At 55.0% G+C, this 24,604-nt stretch overlaps 1 protein-coding gene across 5 annotated transcripts in view; it reads right to left on the bottom strand.

The window, feature by feature from the left end:
• The window catches only part of PCDH1 (protocadherin 1), a 56,319-nt gene that overhangs the window by 12,357 nt on the left and 19,358 nt on the right, over positions 1-24,604 (bottom strand). For all 5 annotated transcript variants that reach the window (XM_059859910.1, XM_059859913.1, XM_059859914.1 and 2 more), the window contains one exon: positions 15,517-15,736. In XM_059859910.1, coding sequence (XP_059715893.1) covers positions 15,517-15,736 — 220 coding nt within the window. The remainder of the gene's footprint in view (positions 1-15,516; positions 15,737-24,604) is intronic.

The following is a 24,604-nucleotide window of genomic DNA, read 5'->3' as shown; positions in this document are numbered from 1 at the left end:
CCCAGGTGCCCTTCCCAGCCCTCTGGTGTGTTTCACTCTCAGCTGGACCTGGGTGAGGGACAGGGCGTGGCCATGGTGGCACCAGGTCCTGGGGAGCTGCCAGTCCATTTTATCAGGGGTTGGTGACACACAGTGGTCCTCTTACCCTGTGTCCCCAAGTCCCCAGCTCTCAGAGAATCACTGGTCATGGCCCCAGAGGGGCTGGAGACCTGAGCCATGGCAGGATTGTGCTCTGTGGGGCTGGGCACAGTCCCCCCAGCCAGCAGGGACATGTCACAGCAGCAAATGCTTCTTCCAGGAGGAACCTGAGCACATAATCCTTGAGCTTTGAAAGTGTCTGAGCCTGTGAAAGGCCAGGTCTGACCCTCCCTGAGCTCTCCCCTCTGCCCCGGGCTGGGGGGAGCACAGAGGGTCCCCTCCAGCCCCATGCCACCCAAACCATGGCACTGCAGCCTGGCATCCCTGGGGCTGGCCTGGGCACCCTCCTCCTGCTGCATCCCCGCGCTCACCCAGCACCTGCAAGGGTTAATCTGCCTCTCCAGAGCTTCTCAAAGCTAATTAGAAAGAGCCTGGGCAAGTGTGGTGGCAGACACCACTGCACTTATCTCCCCACTTCCGGGGCTCTGCCCTTATCATTTAATTAAAGCTGCAGCCTGCTGCCCTGGCTGCCAGCAGCTCATCACCGAGGGCACTGGAGCTTGAGGCAGCCTCTGCCAGCTCCCCAGGAAGAGCAGGAGAAGGGAGGAACAGGCCCTGGGAAGGACAGTCAAAGGGAGAAGATAAAGGAGGAGTCCCTCTGTGCTGGCTGGGGACTGGGGAGGCAGTGAGGGACCCCAGAGTGCCACCCCTGTGCCACGCGTGGGGGGACACGGGGACAGTTCTGCTCCAGGGGGACCTGGGCACTGTCACAGCCTGGGAAAGAGCCAAGGAAAGGCCTTGGTGGGAGGCACTTCAGACTGGCTCCATCTCCCAGATCTCCCAGAGCAGCTCTCCCACAGAATCCCAGGATCACTGAGGTTGGAAAAGCCCTCCAGGATCAAAGAGTGCCAGCTGTGCCCGATCCCCTCCTTGTCCCCAGCCCAGAGCACTCAGTGCCACCTCCAGCCCTTCCTGGGACACCTCCAGGGATGGGCACTCCAAACCCCCCTGGGCAGCCCCTCCCAATCCCTGAGCCCCCTTTCCATGGGGAAATTCCTGCTGTGCCCACCCTGAGCCTGCCCTGGCCCAGCCTGAGGCCGTTCCCTCTCCTCCTGTCCCTGTGCCCTGGAGCACAGCCTGACACCCCCGGCTGTCCCCTCCTGGCAGGAGCTGTGCAGAGCCACAAGGTCCCCCCTGAGCCTCCTTTTCTCCAGGCTGAGCCCCTTCCCAGCTCCCTCAGCCTCTCCTGGGGCTCCAGCCCCTTCCCAGCTCCGTTCCCTTCCCTGGACACACTCCAGCCCCTCCAGGGCTCTCTGGCCATGAGGGGCCAGAACAGGACACAGCCCTGGAGGTGCCCCAGCAGTGCCAGCACAGGGGACAGGCACCAAACAGGTCCTGCTGCCACACTGGTTCTGATCCAGGCCACGTGCCCACCGCCTCCTTGCTCCCCTGGGCACACCTGGGCACCCAGCAAGGCTCCCTCAGGTACACCCTGACCCCAGAGTCCCAGAGCAGAGCCAGCCATGCTCACCCCTTCCAGGGGAAAAGGACAATCCCTGCCATGCTGGACCCAGCTTCCCAAAGAAACCTGGGGACCACAGAGCACTGGGAAATATCCAGGAGAGAGGGAGGCCACCGAGCCACTGAGGGATGTGAACCAGGGAACAGGATGGGTGTCCACGAAGCAGTGGCAGCAAACCCTGGCTGCTCTCCAAAAGAGAACATGGATCACAGGACCATGGAATCACAGAGTAGTTTGGGTTGGAAGGAACCTCGAAGCTCATCTTGTTCCCTGCCATGTGCAGGGACACCTTCCACTGTCCCAGGCTGCTCCAAGCCCCATCCAACCTGGCCTTGGACACTGCCAGGGATCCAGGGGAAGCCACAGCTGCTCTGGGCAAGCTCAGGGCCTCACCACCTTCACAGGGAAAGATTTTCCCCCTAATATCCAATCTAAACCTCCTCTGTCAGTTGGAATCCATTCTCCCGATGGATAAACCCTGGGAATGCTGTTGTCTGAAGGCCACACAGGGCAGTGTGGGCACAGCTCCCCAGGGGTGTGTTCTGAGGTACATTCAGAGCACATTTTGGGACAAGCAGCCCCCAGCTGCTGCTGGCAGCTCCCATGCCAAATCCCACCCCTCCCTCCCAAAGCGTGGTTAAGCTAATGGATCTTGACAGGAAATTTTCATAATCACTTTGTTAGCAGGGCTGAGGCAGCACGGCTTGTTCTCCAAAACTAGCTGGAACAGCTCGGCTAAAACTCATGAAAAACAGAAAAAGAAATCAACCTGAGGGAAACCCAGCATGGAAAATTGAAGCTGTGGTGCTGGAGGTGATAAGCCATCAGAAAGGAGCCTGTGCAGCACAAAATGTCAGAGCTGAGGCTGCAGGGCAGGGCAGGATCCTCACTGCAGGTTCCCAGAGCTGCTCCAGAGGCACAGCCTGGCTGGAGCCAGGGATCACATCCTGACCCCCTCCTCCTTTTCCTGCTGCCTCCTTGTGTGTGCCCAGCACGCCGCGAGCGCCAGGAGCGGAGCCATGGGAGCAGCCCGGAGCCAGAGCTGCACTGGGAACGGGAGCACCAGCCCAGGGAAAGGGGCTGGGAAAGGGGCTCAGCTGGAGAAAAGGAGCTTCAGGGGACACTTGGTGGCTCTGCACAAGTCCCTGACAGGAGAGGAAATCAGGAGCTGCTCCCAGGATGAGTGGCCTCAGGTTGCAGCAGGAGAGGTTCAAGTTGGACATCAGGGAACATTTCTTCCCTGAAGGATGGTCAGAGCTGTCCAGGGCAGGGGTGGAGTCACCCTGGAGGGATTTCAAAGCCACGTGGATGTGGCACTTGGGGACAGGGGTTAGTGGTGGCCTTGGCACTGCTGGGGGAACGGTTGGACTTGATGATCTCAGAGGTTTTTTCCAACCTAAATTCCACGATTCTGTGTAAAGGGTGGTCCTCTCCCACCCCCTGCTCATGTCCTAATCACACAAGCCAGAATTAACAGGCAATAATTGGATTCTTTTTAATTAATTTTCAGCACAGCCAGGCCTCTCACCTCACCTACAGCCACGGGGAGCACTCCAAGGAGCACCAGTTCATGCACACAGGGATTTGGGAATCCCAGCCTGGCTTTGTGAGTCCTCTCCAGTGTTTGCTCCTTGGTGGCTGCCTCTCATTGTTCCCGGGTATTAAAGCTCTTGTGTCAAGGAGAAAAGAAGTGGCGTTCGCATGTCTGCCTTTGAACAAAACCATTGTTCAGCTCCATCAACAATTTAATAATCCTTCCCTGGCAGGACAATGGATGGGGGGAAATGGTGGGTGCAGGGGGGCCGGGAGCCACAGAGCCAAGGGCTGTTCCCGGCCTTTGAAGTCAGGGAGGTGTTTAAGTGACAAAAAACCCACAAGTTTATGAAAAGGGCTCCTCTCAAGGAGGGGATCTGCAAACAAAGGGAACCGAGACCACTCAGAGGGAAGCAGAGCAGGGAGAAGGAAGAGCCCTTGGAAGAGAGTCAAGCCAAACCCCAAGGAAACCGGGAGAGGAAATGACAGTATGGATGTGCATGTGGACGCTTTGTTTCCTTGCCACGGATCTTTCCTGGGCTGCTTCCGAGGAAAGGGAGCACCCTCAGATCATTGCAGCTCTTTTACAGCCTGTCCTGCACACACCGAGGGGGAAGAGGCAGATCCCTGCTGGAAGTTTTGGTGGCTGTGAGAAGGATCAGGGGACGGGCCCTCCATGCAGGGTGAGGCTCTTGGGCTGTGCTGAGGGGGAAATGTGTGTCCCTGCTGGAGGCACACACAGCCCTGGACCCCAAACCCAGCCCTGGGGAGCCAAACCCACCTGAAATCCAACCCACAGCAGTCCTGGGAGCGCTGGAGCAGGGATGCAGCCAGGGAACTCTGCGGGAATGATCCCACATCAAATGGGGCCGTTTCTCTGCCGGCTGCTCTGAGATCCAGAGCCCGAACCCCTGGGCTGCCCAGCCCCTTTCTCTGCAGTGCAGCCGTGCCACAAAGCAGCTGAAAACGCTCCTTATTGACGCCTCCAACGCCCACAGACTGCGAGGCTGAAAATCTGCAGTGGGAGCACCACGGGGAGAGGTTTTGTGGCTGGCACGTGGCAGGAGCAGCACCGGTCACATCCTCCCGTGGTGCAGGCAAAATTCACCCCGAGGAATCAACCCCGGTGCTTGATTTGGAGCATGTGCCTTCCTGCTGTGATTCCCCACCAAGCACTGAAAGGATCTGCTGCCCTAATGGCCAGGATTGGGGAGAAATCCCCTTCTGGAAAAGCAGGAGGGATCAGCACCAAAGCATCCGGCTGAAGGAGCAAACACGGGATATGGGGAAGTTCAGGACCAGGGCAGCCTGGTGATGGCTCATTTGGGAACAAAACCCTGATCCTGATGAATTTTGCTGTGCCCTGTGTTTGTTTTTAGGATGGCAGCAAGAAGCCCTTGCGGGAAAGCAGGGAAAAGACAGAAAATCGCTTCCGATAGGGAATATCAACCTCCAGCTACCCCTGGGTGCTGCAGTTTACAGGCTGCTGGAGGAGAGACGCAATAAAGTTTGCACCACTCGAGGGAGGCCTGCCAGAGGCAGTCCTAAAGGCTGCCATGAATAAAACACGCTTTAAAGAGCCAGGGAGGATTACAAAATCCTAAAACCCAGGCGGGATAAGCGGGACACATCATTCCCTCCCCCCACGTCAGAGGGGGATGCGCTCAGAGCACAGCCCCAGGGAGCAGCAGGATGATCACGGGGAGATTTGGGTTTCACAGTCCAACAGAGATGGATGAAAATCTCCAGAATCGGTGCACGGGCATAATTTTTTCCAGTTATTTTTCCAAAGGGAGGAGACGGCAAGAGCAGGTCTGCTCCTCATGCGAGGGAAAATCCGTGTGCGGCACGGAGCAAAGCAGCGTCTGTGCCCAGGTAGAGAGCTCCGAGGATCCGCGATTGGAGAGGTCCAGGCCAGCAATTGACCCTTTGAAGGGAGCCGTACATCATCATTAAAGAGCTCCACGTCCCGGGGGACCCGGAGGCGAAACAACCCCGGCGCTGCTGTCCCGGTGTGGGAGAAAACAGGGCTCAGGGAATGACAAATGGAATGCGCGGAGGCGGCAGGGTTTACCTGCAGCCCGAGCACGGGAAGGGCTCGGGATCTGCTCCTCAGGGAAGCTGATAGGGGAACAATAGCCTGCAAGTGGCATTGTTTGCAGGAAAGGCGAGATATTTGCCTTTTCTTACTGATGTTGCTGCATCTCTGTGGGGGCCCCTTCCTGTGTGGCTAATAAGCAGCAAGACGCCAGACATGGAATACAAAAATTCCTTTGCCTTTGATTCGTTTTCTTTCTGGATAGAGTCAGCCTTACTTTTGTCAAGATCCCTGTTGTCTGGGTAATTTCATCTAGAGATCCTCAAGGAGCAGAGATCTCCACATCACTCCGAGTTTAATATCTCTGTTTGAGCTGGCATATATTCCAGCAATAATTTATACAGCTGAAGAAGGGGAAAAAAAAAAAAAGATTACTTCTGTCTAATTGGCATTACACTAATTACCAGCAAAATACATCAGGCAAATATCACATCTCCTCACTCTCTGTCATTTTGCATTCCCTGCTCCATTTTCTCTTTGCTCGGCAGCGATAAAACAACACGACAGCCATTCCGACATCCCTGGGCAGGGATCACATCCTGACCCCCTCCTCCTTCTCCTGCTGCCTCCTTGTTTCCTCACGTCCAGGCAGGTTGTACTAACCCAGACACACACAGCTGATGGAGAACTGCTGTTCCCAGGAACCTGTGCATTCCAGCACCCTGCTCTTCCCTGCTGCCTCCCTTCCCCAGCCTCTCCCGTGCTCCTTGTCCAGAGGGTTCATCCCTGGGAGAACATTTTATACCTGAGTGATACGGAACACAGACCACAGGAGAGTCACAGGTTCACCCATGGGTACAATCTGAGCTGATTTATTCCTGATTCACAGCATCCCTGCCAGTCTCCCCCAGGTTACTGGAAAAATGAAAAAATGATGTTATTTTAGCCCAACACCAGTGTCATGCCAGAGTAAAGGTGCCAAGTGTAAATCCAAGCATGTCCAGGAGCTACCACGAGCAGAGTCCTCACTGTCCAGCTCATTCTGACGTGAGTCCCAGCCAGACAAGAGCCCTGGAACAGAGCACTTTGGAAGGATCCTTCCCTGTTCTTATCCCCCAAGCCCAGGAATGAGGTCTGGATGTTTGTTTCAGGGGATACAGCCCTGGAAGGAGCATCCAGGTAGGGCTCGGTGTCCATGACACCCTGGGAAGTCCCACGCTCACACCAGTGAGGTTCAGCCCTCAGGACTGAGGCTGAAAAGCCTCACAGGGATCATCTGGGAGGCTCGTACCCTCGTTCAGAGGCACAACCCCCTCTCCACCCCACTGGGGACAACACACACAGACAATGTCCCTGCGTGTCTCTGCTGGGAAAACGGAGCCTTCCGGCCACCAACACATAAATTCCCCCGGTTCCTGCTCGTTGGAAGCTTCTTGTCCTGCTCAGAGGTGCTGGAAAGGGAGCCCAGCTCCAGCCACACTGGCCAGGGAACAAGGACTGAGCTCCATGTGGCTGCTGTTGTGTTCCTGAGCAAAGCGTGGCCCCCTCAGCTCCTGGGAAATGAGCCCTGGATGCTGGCAGGGAACGAAGCTCTCGGGAAGGAGAGGCAACCGCAGGGGCTGCCACGGTTTGATAACCTCTGAGGCACAGCAGCCTGGCCCTGGGATGGCTCGCCACATCCATGACTAATGGCAGATTTATGGAGTGTCCTCTCCGCCGGGGAAGCGGAGCGCCGGCGCTCCAGCCACTTAACGGAGGGGACTTCAAACCAGGATGGATGAGAGCCCGTGGGAAGGAGACAGGAAGAGAGATTCTTTAACGGTGACAGCACAAAGGATCAAATCCCAGGGAAGAGCAAACAACTGAGACTGACACCTGACCTGTCTCAACAGCAAAGCTCCCATTGATTTCACCGGGGACAGGGATGAATCCCTTATCCTCCATCTCCTGCTGGCGAGAGGGATTTTCCATGTGAGGGATCCACACCTGACCAATCCTTCAAACTCAGCCACCTGCTATTTTTATGAGAAAGAAACCGCGGTGTGGAGTCCACGAGAAGCTCAAATGGGAGAGTTTGTAAGCTCCTCTGGCATTAAGTTTAAATCCCACGCTAATGCAGGTCCCTTGCACGGGCAGAGGCACTGCCAGGCAGGTTTATGGAGACATTCCAGAGCATTGGGAGGCAGATAAAGGGGAATAACTGCGGTAGATCACACAGGAGCTGGAAATGGCACGTCAAATTACTTCAAAAGGAGCTTTCTAAGGAAGCAGGTCTTTGAAAACAACAAATAGTCTGGGGCTGCTGAGGGATCCTGCCTGTCTGTTGCTTTTACACTCGGTGGCTTTTTCTGGTTTAGACGTGTTCTAAAGCTGGATGCCAAGCTCAGAATCCCTGCCTCCCGCAGAATCCCGGCTTCCTGCAAGTTCAGCTCTTTGTGGAGCCACAGAGCAGGCAGGGTGGGAAAACTGCTCTGTCTGGAGAGCAAAAATGGCCGAAAAAATGTGACCCAGCAAAACCTCAGCTTGGTCACTCCCCTGTGTCCAGCTGACCACGGAGCTGTGCTGGGACAGCAGGATGGCACAGGGACACGGGTGAGCCAACCAGGAGGGACAGGAAGGACCTGCCTATTCTGCTCCTAAAACACACAGAGCATTGTGGCTCAGGAGAAATTGTCATTCCCATTCCTGGCTGTCCCCCACCTGTCTGAAGAAACGGCAGCCCAAGTTCAAGCGTTCATTTTAAAATGGGCTGGGAAACACAAAAGAAGGGCCTGAAGCAGCTTCACCCAACCCCTCACTCCGAGGAAATGTCCTCCCTGGAGAGGAACGTGGGACAAGCAAAGAAGGGCCCCACCCTCCCATTCCCATTGCAGATCTAATTCGGAAAACTCTTCCTGGAGCTGGGTTTAACAAACTCGAGCTGAAGACATGAATAGTTGGAGGCTGACGTAAACTATTTTTGGAAAATCGACTTTCTACCAAAGAAGGGATGTTGAGATTTGGCCCAGAGATAAGAATAGCTGTGCATGACCATTTGCATGGGCATTTGCATCGGAATTTGCAACCATTGCCAGGGAAAAGGAAAATGCCAAGTCCTGTGTGGGTTGGGTTCCTGTTTTAATGTCACTGGGGTCATGTTCTGCCAGGTGAGAACCTTTTCCCAGGCTTGCTGAGGTGGAATGTGATGGAAAACGTTCCTGCCTTGGACTGGAGGAGTTCCATGGCACAGTTTGGCCTCTCTTGTTGGGAAGATGGGAAATCCGCCCTTCCCTGGGACAGAGGAAGGCGCCTTCCCTCAGTGAGTTCATTTATAATTCTTAGCTTAAAACTTCCATACTCCCATCTGTTTGTAGCTGATTCCCTTAAGGAAAGTCTCAAAGTTTGCCATGGAGCTGACCAAGCCCAAGAGTGGTTCCAAGGAGCGGGGTGAGCTTGGGGTCAGCAGCTCCCAGCTGTTCCCCAGGCCTGGGGTCTCTGCAGGATTGCCCAGAAAATCCACACAGTGAGGGCAGGGTCACCTGCCCGAGCTGTGCACTCTCCAGGCACAGGGACAGCATCCTCCTGGGGAGGGCTTACAGAGGGAAAGAGGAATAAAGATTAGGAGAAATGACAGAATTTTCTCCCCCCAGTAAATTCAGAGCAGGAGGAATGTGATGGACATAACACAAGCGAGAGGCCATTCGTGGATTTCCACCAGTTTGCCACAGACAGCAGGAGGGAATGGGAGAGATCCCAACCCAGCCCAGGACGGGAAGGACCAGCAAGAAACTCCCAAAATCCAATCCTGAATGCGGCAGGCACACACAGAGCCACGAGGACCTGGATATGCTCCAAGAGAAGGCACCTTCCCACTGAAATACAGAGTTTGTGTCTCGGGCGTTGACTCCGAGTGACTGCACTGCCTGGACCTTTCACAACCACACCACGTGGGCTCAGGGACAGAATGCTGGGGGAAAAGCAACCAGAATCCAACAGGGAATTTTGGGTTCTACAAATAACTCCTCTAAAGATGTCCAGGATCCGCCAAGGATCTCTGGAGAACTCGAGGACAGCCTTATGTGTGTGCTACCACATAATCCTGTGAGGCAGGAGAGGCAGATAAATTATTGCAGCTATTTTGGACAACGTCTGAAGCGAGGAGCAGCCTTCTTAGAAGGTCTTGAGAGGATTAAAGGCAGTCTCTGGAGCTGGGAGCAATGTGCTTGTTCCTGGGGCAGGGGAACAGGCGTCCCCTGTTTACCCCGGGCTCCTGGGGACAATTGGGGAAGGTCACCTGGCTGGTGTGGCAGGACAAGTGCCCTGCCCTGAGCAGCTCTGGCGTCAGAGTCTGCCCAGACACAGCCACTGGAAAACATGGAAAATAAGGAAATAGGGCTGGAATTACAGCTCAGGCAGAAATGTTGAAACTGGGATGGGGTAATCCAGGGCCATTTGCAATCTGCTGGATGTTGTCTGTCCTGATAAAAATCTTTTCCCAGCAGTGATTAAGCAAACCAGGAGCCGGTTTTGGGGATGAACCAACATTAAGTGTGGAAAGGAGAGAAGCTCCCGATTTCTTCTGCAGAAATGCAGGTGCTGAGGATCACTGAGGGACACAGAAAGAATTTTTAGAGGCAGATGATGAGCAGAGCATGGTCACAAAGAATGTGGACACCCTAATCCCGGGCAGCAGTGGGAGCTGCTGGTCAGGACAAAAGGAATTCCAGCCCTGAGGTGTTAAAAAGGGCTGAAGATCAGTAACAAAAACCCCAAACCCACAATGTCTCAGCTAGAGAGGAGTCCAAGCAGCAGCCAGACCTGAGCCCAGCTGGGCAGATGTGTGACCTGCTGGATCCCAGTCAGCAAAGACCAGGAAGGGCACGGATCTAGCTGGAATCCCACATCCCAGACAAAGCCCACTCCAAAGCATTCCTCAGCCTCTACAACAAAGCAGAAGTTCTGCATGGTACATTTGAAAAAAAACCCCAACTCTGCAGACTGCAAATGTGCCTGGAACTCTTTCTGCAAGACAAAAGGGACATTTAGAGATAATGTAGGAAAAAGAGAATAGATTTTAAGATCTAGAGGAGTCTCTGTGCCAGGGAAGGAGACAGAATGTAATTTTTTTGTCCCATCTGTTGGCTGCAAGGAATTGAACAACAATCGCAGTGAGAACCTTAAAAAGCAGCTCATGACTGGCACTAAAGCAGAGGCAGGAGGCAGTGACTGCCCAGGGCTGCAAATCCATCCTTGTGGTGAGCAGGAAAAGAGGATGGTTGGCTCGGGAATACTCTGAGCCATCCACTTTCTTAAGGAGCTCAAAACTGGGGGTGCTCAGCATTGAAAACTCCAGGGAGAGCTCAGAGCCCCTTCCAGGGCCTTCCAGGAGAGCTGGAGAGGGACCTGGGATGAGGGATGGAGGGACAGGACACAGGGAATGGCTCCCACTGCCAGAGGGCAGGGCTGGATGGGATATTGGGAATGAGGAATTGTTCCCTTGGAGGGTGGGCAGGCCCTGGCACAGGGTGCCCAGAGCAGCTGGGGCTGCCCCTGGATCCCTGGCAGTGCCCAAGGCCAGGCTGGAGCAACCTGGGATAGGGAAAGGTGTCCTTGCCCATGGCAGGGGGTGGGACTGGATGGGCTTCAAGGTCCTTTCCAAGCCAAACCATTCCACAATCCCTGGCACTGCAGGGTGCACACACAGCCAGGTGCAGCCATGTTTCCATGCCACAGTGACACTGTGAACACAAACACTCCCAGACGCATCATCCCTGCACCTGGAGCTGCTGTGGATGTCACCAAGTGCTGCTGGGGGGCTGTGGGACATCACCTGGACACATCCAGCCCACCAAAAGCTTGTGGGCAAACTGGAGACCACGCAGAGAGGAAAATGAGCCGAAGGAACGGAAGGCTTGAACTATAATCAGAAATTAGCAAAGAGGAGGATGGAAACTTCTCCCCAGGGCTGCCTCTGCAAGGGTTGCCAAAAAGCACCACACACATCCAAGATGTGCCAGATGTTGCTGCTGCCCAGGAATGAGGCTGCAGGTCTGTGGTGGTGGCAGGAGCAGATGGCAATGGCTGGGAGGAGCGCGAGGAAGGGTGGGAGGAGAGGAAGAGACACCCAGCTGACAAAATCCCTTGCCTTGGCTCTGCTCACAGGGAGGGACTTGACTCAGTTTTCTTTCAAAGAGACCTTTAAATGTTGAGTTGCCTGAATGGGATCTCCGAGTACGCACCAGGAGAGGGAATTCTGGTGTTGTGGGACTCAGTGGGAAGAAATGGGAGGAGCTGAAGCAGAGTTTAAGTGTAAACTGGTGAAACTGGGGGCAGAGAGGACCTTCCACTGGCAGGGCTCCCCTGGGGTCTCACACACTGTGCTAACCAAGTGGGAAATTCCTAAAGGGATGCTCCCAGCAGAACCACGGGCTGGGATTTCGTGGCCATGACACACACAGGTAAGACAAGCTGCTCCTTCTTCCTTTGCAATGCATCCCTCTAAATCTTCCCCAAAACAAAGCAATACCGGGACTGGAGGGGTTTTATTGAGCCCAGCAGGCAAACCTGGGAAGTGGAATCTCCATCCATCCCCTCCAGCTTTGCGGAGGTATTGGGAAGGGCCCGGACAGCACTGGGAAAAGGCTGGGCTTAGCAAAGCCTGAACCAGGCAGGAGAGCTTCAAACCAGCTCTGCCACAAAGTCCCAAAGCCAGGCTCTGGTCCCACCTCAGATACCAGCAGCAGCCTGGGCTCTGGCATCTGGGAGCAGCCAGATTCCTGCCTCATGCCTCTGGAACACCAGGATCCCGACAGCACAGGGAGGAGCTGCCAGCTCATCCAGGGTCACCCAGAGCGAGCAGCCACCTCCAAAAAATGCAAATTGCAATTTTCTATTTCATTCCCCACCTATGGTGGAGTTTCCTCCCTGGAACTGTGAGAATAAACTCATAAACATCTGGGAAGAGCGGATCCTACGGCACAGAGAATGTTGGGAAAGCTCATGAGGTGGTTGTTAATTCCATACTCAGAGCACGGTTGTGACTGCATGCATTAAAAATGGCATGGGGTCCCCACTTTAAATAACAGCCATAAACCAGATTTTGGGGGTGGAAAAATACAAATCAGAAATGCCTCATCCAATAAAACACAATCTTGGATGCATTTGCACCACACGGGGACAGAGGGAAAACAAGCTCTGTGTAACAATTCTTAAATTGCTCGTATTTGGTCCTGCAATCCTGTTAAATTCCCTCGACGGCTGATGGAGAGTGACTGGCACTGTCCCCATCCAAGCCCTCCGTGCATTATGGCAGGGCAGAGCCTCCATGGAGCACCAGCATTCCCAGGCTCCTTCCAGCCAAAGCAAATCTGGGATCCGGGGGGAAGAGATGTCTTTGGGAAAAGCAGAGGGTGGCCAAGTGGGAGACTGAGCTACACCCCCAGCTCAGCATGCCCCACCGAGGTGGGGAACAGCACAGGGAAAAGTTGGGGAGGAAACAGTGGGCAGAGAGGGAAAATAGCAGGGATGACAAACGCCTGGGATGACTGAGGAGCGGCCACGTCAGTGCCAAGCTCCTGGAGAAGCCTTCACCAGAACCAGCGTAATTCCTCCTGCAAAGGGCCTGGCTCAGCCCCTGCAATACAGCATTTTACTGCAGTCTGCACAGCAGAAAGGGTCCAAAAAAGGAGGACACTGAGATGTGTGTTAATCAAGTGAAGAACCATCTACAAAGAAAAAGCATGGATCTGTCTTCCAGTTGAAACGCTATAAATAGCCTTGCATACTTGCTTATCAGATTGGTTCGGCTGCAGGGATAATCTCCTGGAGAAAGCAATGGAAGCCCTGTTATGTTGGATATTTATAACCAGATGAAAGCTGAGAAAATGCACAGTCGTGTCAGCCTGGCGCTCGTGCCGCGGGATGGGGGTGCGGGATCCAGCGCGTCTCCGCGGTTTATCAGAAGGTCAAGAACAGCTTCGTCTGCCCAGCTCCCCAAAAACCCAACAGCTGACCTCTCTGAGGGGCTGGGGCTGCTGATGGAGCCAAGGCAAGGACATGGTGGGACGGTCCCCAAAAGGTCATGATGGTCCCACATCACCGGAGAGACTTTGCAGGAAACAAGTCATGATCCTTCTCGGGACTAGCAAGGTCTGTCTGGAAGCAGAGCTGTGGATCCCCCTCGGGCAGGTGATGGAGCAAACACAACTCTGGTGAGCTGATCTAACACCCCAGGGCCTCCTAATCCCCAGATCGCCTGTCCCAGTGCCAGGATGCCCTCACAGTCTGCTTAGAGGATCACGACCCTGAGCCCAGCTCCTCAGGTCCCCCCTGAACTGCCGTGCCAGATTATCTGCAGAGCACAAGGACCAGCTTGGGATGCTGGTGGATTCCAAGAGCCTTGAGACCTGCCACGGCCTCTGCACCCAACACAGGATGTCCTCCAGCATCAGGACAGATGCTGGAGCCACTGGAGCCTGACTGCCAACCACTGCCGTGGGAAGGGAGCCAAGGCAGGACGTTCTGGGGGATGGAGAGCGGAGCGGGGTTGTGGTTGTTCCTGGGAGCCTCCACAGGGTCTGTACCACTCAGGGATCTGGTGGTGGACGGGTGTGGGGTGATTCCTGCTCTCCTGGGAGGTGAGCACACACAGGGCACCTTGTGCCAAGGCAGGGAGCTGGTGGGTAGGGCAGGTTTGTGATGCTGTGAGCAGGGAGCCATCCCTGGCAGCTCCAGGCCATGTCCCTTGCCCTTCCTCAGCTCTGCCCATCCAGCCGGGCACACAATGAACATTCCAAGGAATATCCCAAGACAACCCTCTCTGCCCTCCACCTTCCAGGTGCTCCTCTCTCTCCCCTCTTTCTAGTTTTAGCCCTGCTCCTCCCTCATCGTCCCTGAGTTTCCTGTCACATTCCAGGGCTCAACCTTTCCTCTTCCAGGTCCATCACCCCCACCACCTCGCCGTATCCATCAGCTCATCCATGGGGCAGCTCCTTGCTCACCACCCTTCCAGCCTCTCTTCCAAGTACTGCTACCATGTGCCAGGGCTCCAGGAACCGCCCCAAACTGCTCTTTCCAGGTGACTAACTAGCACTTTTGGGGGAGAAAGTCATCTGCACAACACTCGTGGACAGCAGGGTGCAACAGATGGATTTGGCAACCCCACCACACCTCGCTCCAATGGTTGTAACACAGATAACTCCAGTGTTACTCCAGGAATAACCTGGGAATTGGGAAGAGATGTTCCACTAGACCTGTCCATTTCCCCAACAGAGGGACTCAGCAGGTTTGCAGCTCCCTAAAAACCGTCTGAACGCACGCTCAGCCATCTTCCCTTCCCACACACACTCCCATCCCAAAGCCAAGGATGCTCCCAGAAACAGGAGGAGACCAGGAGAACCCCCTGCCACCTGCTCCTCTTCCCTCCCAGAAGTTTCTTTGACCCTGCCACCTCCACAGCCACCTCCCCTGGGGACACAGGCACAGAAGGCAGCAGGTACAGGAGAGAAGATGTTATGTGCACAGCCAGAGCCAAATCCAAGGAAGCAACGGGAGCTGGCCGGAGAAGACAGCTGGGGGGGTGGGCTGCAGCCAGGGGGGCAGCACAGAGGCAGCACGAGCAGCACGACCGCGGGGAAGCAGCTCTCTGGTGGTGACACCACAGACACCTCCAGGGGTTCTCGGGAAAGCTGGACCCCACTGGGAGGTGACCCGAGGAGCAAGGTGAAGGGACACATCTCTCTGGGGTTGGCTGTCACCACCACCACGCTCGATGAGCCTCCGCTCCAAGGATCTCCTCAGCCCAGCCTGTGCCACTAAACCTGCTCTGCCCCCTGGAACCTCCCATAGCTGCGACCCAGACACACTCAGGGAGCTCCAGCACACCCCAGTCCCCCTGAGGTGGGGACGGACAACCATGGGACCCCTGAGTGCAGCACACGAGCTCCCCTCGGCTCACCCCTGCGCTGCCATCTCAGACCACCATCTGGGGCCAAATCCACCTGTCCCCTGCCACACCCACCCGCTTCCTGCCACACCTACCTGTCTTCTGCCCCACCCACCTGTCTCCGTGACTCTTCCCATCCCACAGCTCACCCAGACCTCCCCTCCCTCACCCACCTGTCCCCTCCCCACCCCTCCTTGCTGCTCTCTTGCTCTGAGCCTCACCTCTTCTCCATCTTCCCATCCCCACCAAGCCGAGCATGTCCCAGCCGAGCTCCACGTCACCCACACCTCCACGGATCATGGAGGACCAGAAGCCTCGGGGACAGTTCCCAGGGAGGGGAGAGGCGCGAGGGCGGGCACGTACCGTTCTCGGGGTGCTCCATCTCCCCGATGCTGCCATCGGGCGTGGTGCGCTCATAGTGGTCCTCGGGCAGGGCCAGGGGCCCGATGCGGGGCCCCGATGAAGATTTGCTGCTGGGGGTCTCGGATTCCTCCAGCCCGCTGTCGTAGTAGCTGTGCTGGGAGGGGTCCTGCAGGTCCTGAGCCTGGCTGGCTGCAGAGAACGTCACTCGGCGATGAGGTAACTGCAGGCAAGAGAGAAGATGTTGCATCACCCACCTGACAGGTGAAGGCAAAGCGTGGGGTCATCCAACCTGACCCCATTCTCAGCCCCCAGAGCCATCCTGGCAGACTCAGCACCAGGCTCCATCCCGGCCAAGAGCTCCCCATCACATGTAGGGAGCACACTTTGCATGGTCCCTGTGCTGCCCCAACCCATCACTCCCTCCAGGCTCTGTCCCAGCCTCATCTGTCACCCAGGTGTCCCCTCCCACGGCAGGACAGCTCTGGAAAGGTCCCCCCATCAGCACAGCCTCCTGAATCACTGTCACCACCCTTGACCAGGGCTCCCCACTTGGCAGGTTCCTGGCACAACCCCAGAGCCTCGCGTGGCCAAGGCCACCCCAAAGCCTCTCTGATGGTGTCGCTGCCCAGCACAGAGCCACATCCTCCCTCCCCTGCTGGCCCCTGGCCTGCCCCCAGCTCCCATCCTCGGCACTCTCCTCCCAGGGTCACCACCAGCGCTGCTTTGATGTGCTCCTGAAGCGTTTCCAAGAGCCCACTTCACACCCTCCCTCCCCAGCTCTGCCTCAGCTCGGAGCAGCTCCCTGCCAGCAGCCATTAAGCCACATCATTATCCCACTCCAAATCCTTCCACCAAATCCTTCTTTGGTGTGATTACCGAGGAGTGGAGTGGAGAGTTCAAGGGGCAAGAGAGGGGAATGAAACACAACCACCGAGAGCAAGAAAAAGCCACCACGAGGTTTCTCCAACAGAAACGTGGGGAAAAGCCCAAGACAGGAATTATTTGATGGGGATCTGAAGGTGATGAGGTGAGAGAGGAGTCACCACGCCGTTTAGGCTGAATTCCTTTTTTTGTGCTGGTGTCTTTCCTACAAATCAGTGGCAATCAGGCGTCCCACACACAGCGAGCACCGGCCAGGAAGGGGAAGGAATTGAGACGAACAGAGGGAAGGAACACAGAGGGAGCATTTAGATGAGCTGCTTTAAGGTTGGTTGGACCTGATTAAATTCACCACAGATGCTTAGAGACCTGATTTAAGTAACTTCAGAGCTGTTAGGGCTGCTTTTTTTTTTTTTCCTGAAGAATTTGTAGAGAATCATGGAGCTTCCAGAAGACTGGAAGTGAGCTAAAATAGTGCCTGTCTTTAATGATGAGAAAAAAGAAGAGCTGGAGAATTATAAAACAGTTAGCTTAATTTCAGTTCCTGGAAAAATACTGAAGCAGATAAAAGAACTCTTTGTAAGTACCTACAAGATAACAAGGAAATGAGTAACAGCCACTGTAGGTTTGTCACAAACAAACATGTCAAGCCATTGAACTCCTTCCTTTGAAACGACAGCAGGCCTCGTGGAGGGAGGAGGAGCAGTAAATGTTCTAGCTCGACTTGGGGAAGTTTTTTTTGACACTGTTTTAGCTGATTTTCTCATAAGTAATGCAAGCAAACAGCAGAGGTGCAGCACGGTACATCCCTGCCTGGGTAATGTGGGTGCAAATCATTTGGAAAGTGTTATTCCCGCAGGAATTACTGCAGACAGCCTTTTCAGCTGGGATCATGGATCAAATTAAAGCTCTGGGTTGTGTCCCGAATCCGTTGCTGGGCTGTGTTTCCATTAGCTGCTGGCATGACAGATGTGGGATGGATCTGTCAAATCTGCACCCTCGTGAGGAGCAGTCACAGCTGGCTGAGGATCACTGCACATCACAGGCTGGGGATCCACCCCTGCTGCCAACCTCCCACCCAAAAATGCATCAATATTGGGATGTGTGAATGGGCTGGGATGTGCCAGCTCTGCTGGGTGCCAGGAGCTGAGCTGAGCACCAGTTTTGAGGAGAGTGCCCCACTTCAGCAGAGAAGAGCAGACAAGCAGTTGTTAAAAACCGTGACAAAATATTTCAAAAAAAGAGAGAAATAGGTTCAGGGAAGAGAAGGTTAAGGATGGCAAAGGCTGGAAAGGAAAAGCCTCTGCTAGGGACCACTGGCAGATGAGAAGGAATGACCTCTACCTGCAGCAGGGAAGACCGGGTTAATCACTGTGGCAAAAAACCCACAGTGGTAGCTTTGGCCAAGTGCAATCACAGAATCATGGCAGGGTTTGAGCTGGAAGGGCCTTAAAGCTCATCTCATCCCACCCATGCCATGGGCAGGCACCTTCCACCAGCCCAGGTGGCTCCGAGCCCCGTCCAGCCCGGCCTTGGGCACTGCCAGGGTGGGGCACAGCACCCTGTGCCAGTGGGCTGCCAGAGCAGAGGGTGCAACCCCTGCCACTAAGGCACAGGTGAGCCCCTCCCAGGAGGGCTCTGGAGGAGCTGAGGACAAGGCAGCGCTGCCCAGGTGCCAATGACCCTCTGGAGTCCCCTCCCAGCCCACAGGCATCGTGAAAAACCTGGCACTGCCCTCCCCCTGCACCCTGCCCACCCAGCTGAAACCAATTTCCTGCCTTGCCCGGCCCATCCCGAGCTCCTGCTTTCCCTCCGTGCTTGCCCCAGCCCCGCCAGACCAGCCGGGCTCCTGGGGGTGCTGAGAGGACACAAATAAACAGCTCCCAAAAGCCAGCCTGTGACAGCCACCATCCCCCCACCCCGGGGGGCTCCATCCCAACAGCAGCGCTTGTACCTGAAAAACACCTCCTTTAAATGTCACCTCCTGCCAGGCAGCCCTGCAAAGGGCTCCTCTCACTGCAGGGCTCCCAAGCTCTGTCCCACAGGGCAGCGTGGCACTGGCACGGGGAGGGCCCCCCTCCGTCTGTGCCCAGCCCCATCAGTGGGTCCCTGGAAAGCTCTCCACCCGCTCAGCCCGGCTCTGGAATCATGGAAAGGCACGGAATCGATTTGTCTGGCCTTGACTCACAGAAATTGGGTTTGGTGTGACCTTTCTGGGGGAGGGTAAACAGCCTTTGAGCAGGCAGTGCCCTCTGCACAAGGAGCTGCTTGTGCAGTGCAGTCCAGGCACACCAGAGCCTTCTGCTCGAGGAGTCAAACACAGCAGGTCCAAGTCACAACCTGCAAACAGCAAATCTGTTTTGGGGCCCTCATCTTTGCTTGCCCCAGTTTTTCCCCGTTCCCCATCACAGGTGACCTTTGCCGGTGCCATCTCACCAGGGCTTCCTGCAGTGCCTTCCTGCCCTTCTAACCTCACAGATTGTTCCACCTGAGGTCTGTGCCAGCCTCTTAACCCTGAGCTACTCGTGCAGCGTGACCCTTGAATCCATTTTAAAGTCAGCACTTCCCAGGATATCAGCCAGCGCTCCGTTTCTCCGCGCGCAGCTCCACGTTAAGATGCACTTTGTTTAAATGGGCCCAGTTTACCAAGCAATCTGGATTGCTCTGCATGACTGCTCCGTCCTCAGCACCATCTCCCACTCCACCAATCTCCGTGGCAGCCGCGGGTTTATCAGCAGTGATTTCAGATTCCCTTCCAGACCATTGATTACGGCGGTGAATGGCAGCGGGCGCGGCGCCGCCGCCGAGGGGCAGCTCCAGGAGAACCCCGCTCCACAAGGAATCCCAGCCAAGCTTCCCTTCCCTAAGCTCTGGATAAACCGGATCTGCCTCACAATGCCGTGCTGAGAATCCCAGAATTCCAGGTTGGAAAAGCCCTCTAAGGTCATCGAGTCCATGCTGTGCCTGATCTCCAGCCCAGAGTGCCAAGTGCCACATCCAGGTGTTCCTTGGACACCTCCAGGGATGGGCACTCCAAGCCTCCCTGGGAAGCTCCTCCCAATGCCTGACCACCCTCTCCATGGAAAAATTCCTGCTGATGTCCAACCTCAGAGCAGTGTTCATGCAAAACAATAAAAATAATAATGATGATAGTGATAAAATCCCCATTACCAGCTGGGAGCCTCCATCAGTCTCCAGCTGCTCTGTACCCAACACAAACCAGCTCTGCCTCTCCAGCCCTGTGGGAATGCCTGCAGCAGCCCTTGTTCCTCACGGAGGCCAGGACCGTGCCTAAGGAAAGTTTAAAAGCCAGACCTGTCACGTAGTGCCAGTGCCCAGCGTCCCCTGCCATCAGCCACAGTGACTGACGTCAGTGCTATTTCCATCAGCCATTCCCTGCTTTAGCCATTAATCCAGTTGTTCCCTGGGGCTGCCGGGGGCAGTGAGCACTGCACAGCCCCAGCCAGCTCTTCCTGCTGCTCGTGGCATCGCTGCCCTACCAGTCCTGCCCACCCCAGGCTCCCCAGCTCCATGGACACCTCCGGAGCAGAGAGATCCCACTCTTTGCCACAATTATTCCATTCTATTATGTCAAATATCTCTATTTTGAGTGCCTTTGCTGGTTCCCAACACATGGGCAGGTCCCACATCCTACGTTGTTATGTCTCAGCCCAAATTGCTTCAACTATTTAGTCAATACTTTTGCATTTTTCTCCATAATTAACAATTTTGCAATCTCCACTTGGAATTGACAGTTCCTGAATTCCACCTCTTCCCGGCGCATTTTTTAAAGTACTTATTGTGTTGACTTTGTAATAATTGATTTTCCCCCAATGTCTTTGGCTTTGCTTGTTAATTTTCTACACTCCAGAACGACTCATTTCTCCTAATTGCTGTAACTCCCTCCTTTTACCCCCAGTATTTATTGGTTTCCTACTTCCAACTGCTGCCACTGTGCTGGAATGGGATTTGGGGCAGAGCTGTCTATTTGCTCAGCTGAGAAATTGTGGCTTTGGATAAAAAACCTGCATTTTCAGGTCTCCCCAGTGCACACTGTGATATTCCTGATGGGGACACCTGTGCCAGCGCCACATCTGAGGGACAAACTGAGCCCCTGTCCCCCTCTTCCCGCAGGGATGCTCTGATGGGGATGTTCATCCCCGGGAAAATCCTGCAGGCTCCGTGCTGCCGCAGCTCAGGGATTTTTCCCGAGGAGGAATCCTTGGCAGCTCTCCCTCTGATGACCCCCATCCTCTGTGAAGTGCTCTCCTGCCTTTTTGAGTCCGTGCCTGCTCCGGCCTCCACAGATTCCGGCAGCAGTGAACTCCCGGCCCATGTGCTCGCTGGAAAAGCTCTTCCCTTTGCTCCTGCCTCTGCTGCCTGCTCGTTTTGCCTTGAACTTCTCCTACCTGCAGGGTTGTGAGGAACGGCAGTAATTGCTCCTCGCTCTGCCCCCTTCCAATTCCACAAATCCAGGCTGCATCCGGCTCTGCAAGGTCCTGCTGCAGACACCAGGCAGGTCTGGCCAGCCCTGCTGCCCTTCCCTGTGCCCCTTCCAGCCCTGCTGCCCTTCCCTGTGCCCCTTCCAGCCCTGCTGCCCTTCCCTGTGCCACTTCCAGCTCTTCCCCAGTTTTCCAGCCACAGGGAAGGCAGGCCCAAACCCACAGCTCCAGTTTTGGGGCTCGTCTGGCAGTAGCAGAAGCTTTGTTTTGTTGAGGAATTTTTGTGGGCTGTCCCCGACCTGCCTGGTCCTGGCTGCACATCCCAAACCCCCCAACACCAATCCCTGACTGTGCTGATTCCTTCTGCCAGGAGGGCACACTCGGAAAAATTATATTGGGAGACATTTCCTCATGGAAAGGGTGGTCAGGCATCAGAAGGAGGGTGGTGGAACCACCATCCCTGCAGGTGTTTAGGTAATGACTGGAGGTGGCACTGAGTGCTCTGGGCTGGGTCACATCAAATCTTGATGATCTTGGAGGGGTTTTTTTCCCAACCTTAATGATTCCATGAGGATTCCCACTCATGGATGCTGGATGGGGGTCAGGGGATCCCGCACTCCTCAGCCCCTCTGCTCCCCCCTGCCTCTTCCTTCCCTCCTTTCCTTCCTTCAAACATCCCCAGCTCCCAGCACAACCTGCACCAGGCTGATTGTCCAGGGAAAACAAACTCAGTCCAAGTGACAGCAGTGCCAGGAGGCAACAGGAATTTGGGATGTCACCATGTCCCCACAAACCCACTGGCATCACCGCCTGTGCAGAGGGCAGGGACCGAGCAGCAGGAGAAATTCCATTGTTCCCAAAGGAAACCACAAAACCTGCCCTGGGCACCCTTTTCCTGCTGGCAGGGATGGAGGGGAGCCACCCTGCTCCCCCTCCCCGAGCGCAGGGGAAAATCCAGCTCTTGTTAACTGGCTCACTGCTGATCCCAAAGCGGGATCCACGCCCCCCTGGCCTCCTGTGCCTCCCCACACGCCAGAAGCCTCCTTTCAGGCAGCTGCCAAGGGAGCTGCTTCCCCAACAGCCGCCACAATGCAGCAACTCACAGGGCCGGGAGTGAAAGGCAAAGTCAGAGCCAGCGCCCGGAATATCAACATAAGCGACAAGGGAGCCATTGTGGCACCGGAGTTACTCAACTTCACACGGATTCATCGACCCCTCTCCTTCACACACCAACCTGGAGCCATGCAGCATCCCTGGATATGGAGAGGAAGAGAGAAGGATAAGCCCCGGGATCGTGCTTTGAGTGACCCAGGGTCAGCTTTCCATGGGTGGAGGCTTGGGAATTCTTTGCTTTGCCTGGTGAGGAGTGGGGCTCCAGTGCAGTGCAGCACAGCCTTGTGAGCAGGAGGCTGAGGGGAATATTATGTCCATGGAAACCAGGGCAGGCCTCGAGGAAAGCTGGAGCTGAATTGCCAAAACCACCCAGGGCAACGCTCAAGCTCCAGGAAACAGGACACAGCTCGTCCCTGAGCCGACCATTTTACAGCTCATCTGAGCCACGAGAGCTTCTGCTGCCGTGCTGGGGTGAGGCTGGGGCTGAGACAGCTCTTCCCATCCTGTTCCATGACCCTCCAGCAGCACACTGTGCAGCCACTGCACTGGTTTTTGGAGAAGAAGCCCCCCCAAGAGCCCTGCTTGCTCTGCACTCACCCTGTAGGTGATGGGAAGAGCTCAGGGCATCTCCTGGCACAGCAGCACCCTGAGGGACAGGGATAGGGACAGGGACAAGGCAAGCACTGCCCTGGCTTGGTGTCACCTCCTGGCATCTACAGCTCTCTTCTACTCCTGCCCTCAATGGCCTGGGGGTCCTGTTTGCCACAAGGGCCCCTTCCTGCCCTGCCACAGCATCTCCAGGGGTTCAGTTGGTTGAGCAGACCCAGCTGCATTCCCAGGATTGCTCCCTGTTCACCCAACACAAAGGAATTGAGGGAAGGGCTGGGATCAGGTCCCAGGGGCTGCTTTGGACAAGGGAGGGACACGGATGGACCCATCTCTAAGCCAAGATCTGTGGTCTTACCCATGTGAGACCCATCCTTTTATTCAAAACACTCCTTCAGGCCCTCCCAAGATTTTGTCCCTGAAGATGGTGTCTCCCAAAGAACCCCAACAATTCTGGAGCACAGTTAGAGGCCCGGATCTGTGATCTGCCAGTCTGACTTCACTGGGGTCACCTCCACCACAGCCACTGGGGTCCCAGAGGGCACATCAGCCATGGGGTGACCTCTCTGCTCCGAGATGCTCACGGGGTCTCGTGTGGTGGCTGTGTCTGCCACAAATCCCTGCGTCCACCCCCAACTCCCAACAGCCCTTCAGCTCTTCCGCTGTTGACAAACCAGAGAAGGAACCCACAACCAGAGGAAAAAAGCACAGGAATCCGTGGAATCCCAGCTCCCAAACCCAGGTATTATCCCAAAAAGCACCTGCTCCCCCCTGAGTGGCTGCTCAGCTGACAATTAGTGAGTGCTGACCTTGCAGTCAGCAGAGGCAGTCTCCAAGTCCTGCCGAAATAATGATAGCACAGCAGCCAGCCTCAAATGGACATCAGCTCCCGAGGCACTGTTTAATGAATAAATCCAGGGAAAATGCGGGCTGACTCCACATAGGTGCCCTGAAGCCTCCTGAAATTTGCATGATGCTCAAAGAAGCCGCCAAAGCCCGGTGCCAACCTGCCTGGTCAGATCGAATTTATCTAACTCAGAGCAAGATCTAACGCAATTAGAGACCCATTTAGGCAGCCTGGGGACAGAGCCTGCCTAACCCTCAGCCTATCCCAGCTCTGAGCCCATCCAGGAGGTGCCATTTGGCTTTTCTTTGGGTGAAATGAAGATGGGCAAGGAAAATACGGAAATAAATCATCGGAAGGGCGAACGGCAAAATGGAAAGGGGTCATAATCTTTATGGAATGATGTCTAAATTGGCCTGGCCGTGCTGCCCTGGAATGTCTGTTACCATCCAGCTGATAATGGAGCTATTCTGGAGATGGTTGGTGTGGAGTGGAAATTGCCCTGGACGCAGCAGGAGGCCTCATAATCACGTTAAAACTATCTTAAGATCCCAGGGAGAAAAAGCTTTCCGGGACTGGGAGCAACACTTGAATAAAACCCTCGAGGAATCCAACAGCTGCAGAGTGGGAAAATGATGCTGGGAAAATAATGAGCTAATCTGGCTCCCAGTTGCACCCAGTGGAGCTGACAGGGAGCATTGAAGGCTCTGGGGAGAGCAGGGGGTCCGAAGCTGTAGACTCAGGACTCTATAAAAAAAAATAGAGATAACCAGGAATGCTTCCGTGGAAGCCTTTCCACAGAAAACCTGTCAATTTGCTGAAATCAGATCATTATTCAAGCGAGCTCCCTGTTTCAGAGCTGGGGCGTGGGGGGAGATCTTTGCTGACACGTGAAAATGAAAAAATGATGCTCTTGCAAAGGTACCTTTCACTTCAGGACTCCAGCCAAGTATTAATTATGGAGCTCAACTCAAAAAGGTCAGGCAAAATCATGCCTTTAGACATTACTAGAAAAAAAAATATTTATATATAATATATATTCTGATTGACCTGGGAAACAGGGGGGAAAACTGTCAGTTCTTCCTGATTTGCTTTCAAATTGAAAATTTTCCTCCGAGGGCAAACCTGTTTTTGCAACCAGCTCTATTTCTACAGGCAAAGGGCAGCAGCTTTTCCTGTTTGCCCAAGGAATTGTGCCTGTTCC

Source organism: Haemorhous mexicanus, chromosome 15 (genome assembly GCF_027477595.1).
Source record: "Haemorhous mexicanus isolate bHaeMex1 chromosome 15, bHaeMex1.pri, whole genome shotgun sequence".
In the NCBI taxonomy this organism is placed as follows: Eukaryota; Metazoa; Chordata; class Aves; order Passeriformes; family Fringillidae; genus Haemorhous; species Haemorhous mexicanus.
Note: the sequence above shows the minus strand (reverse complement) of the source record. Positions and strands in the feature narration are given on the sequence as shown.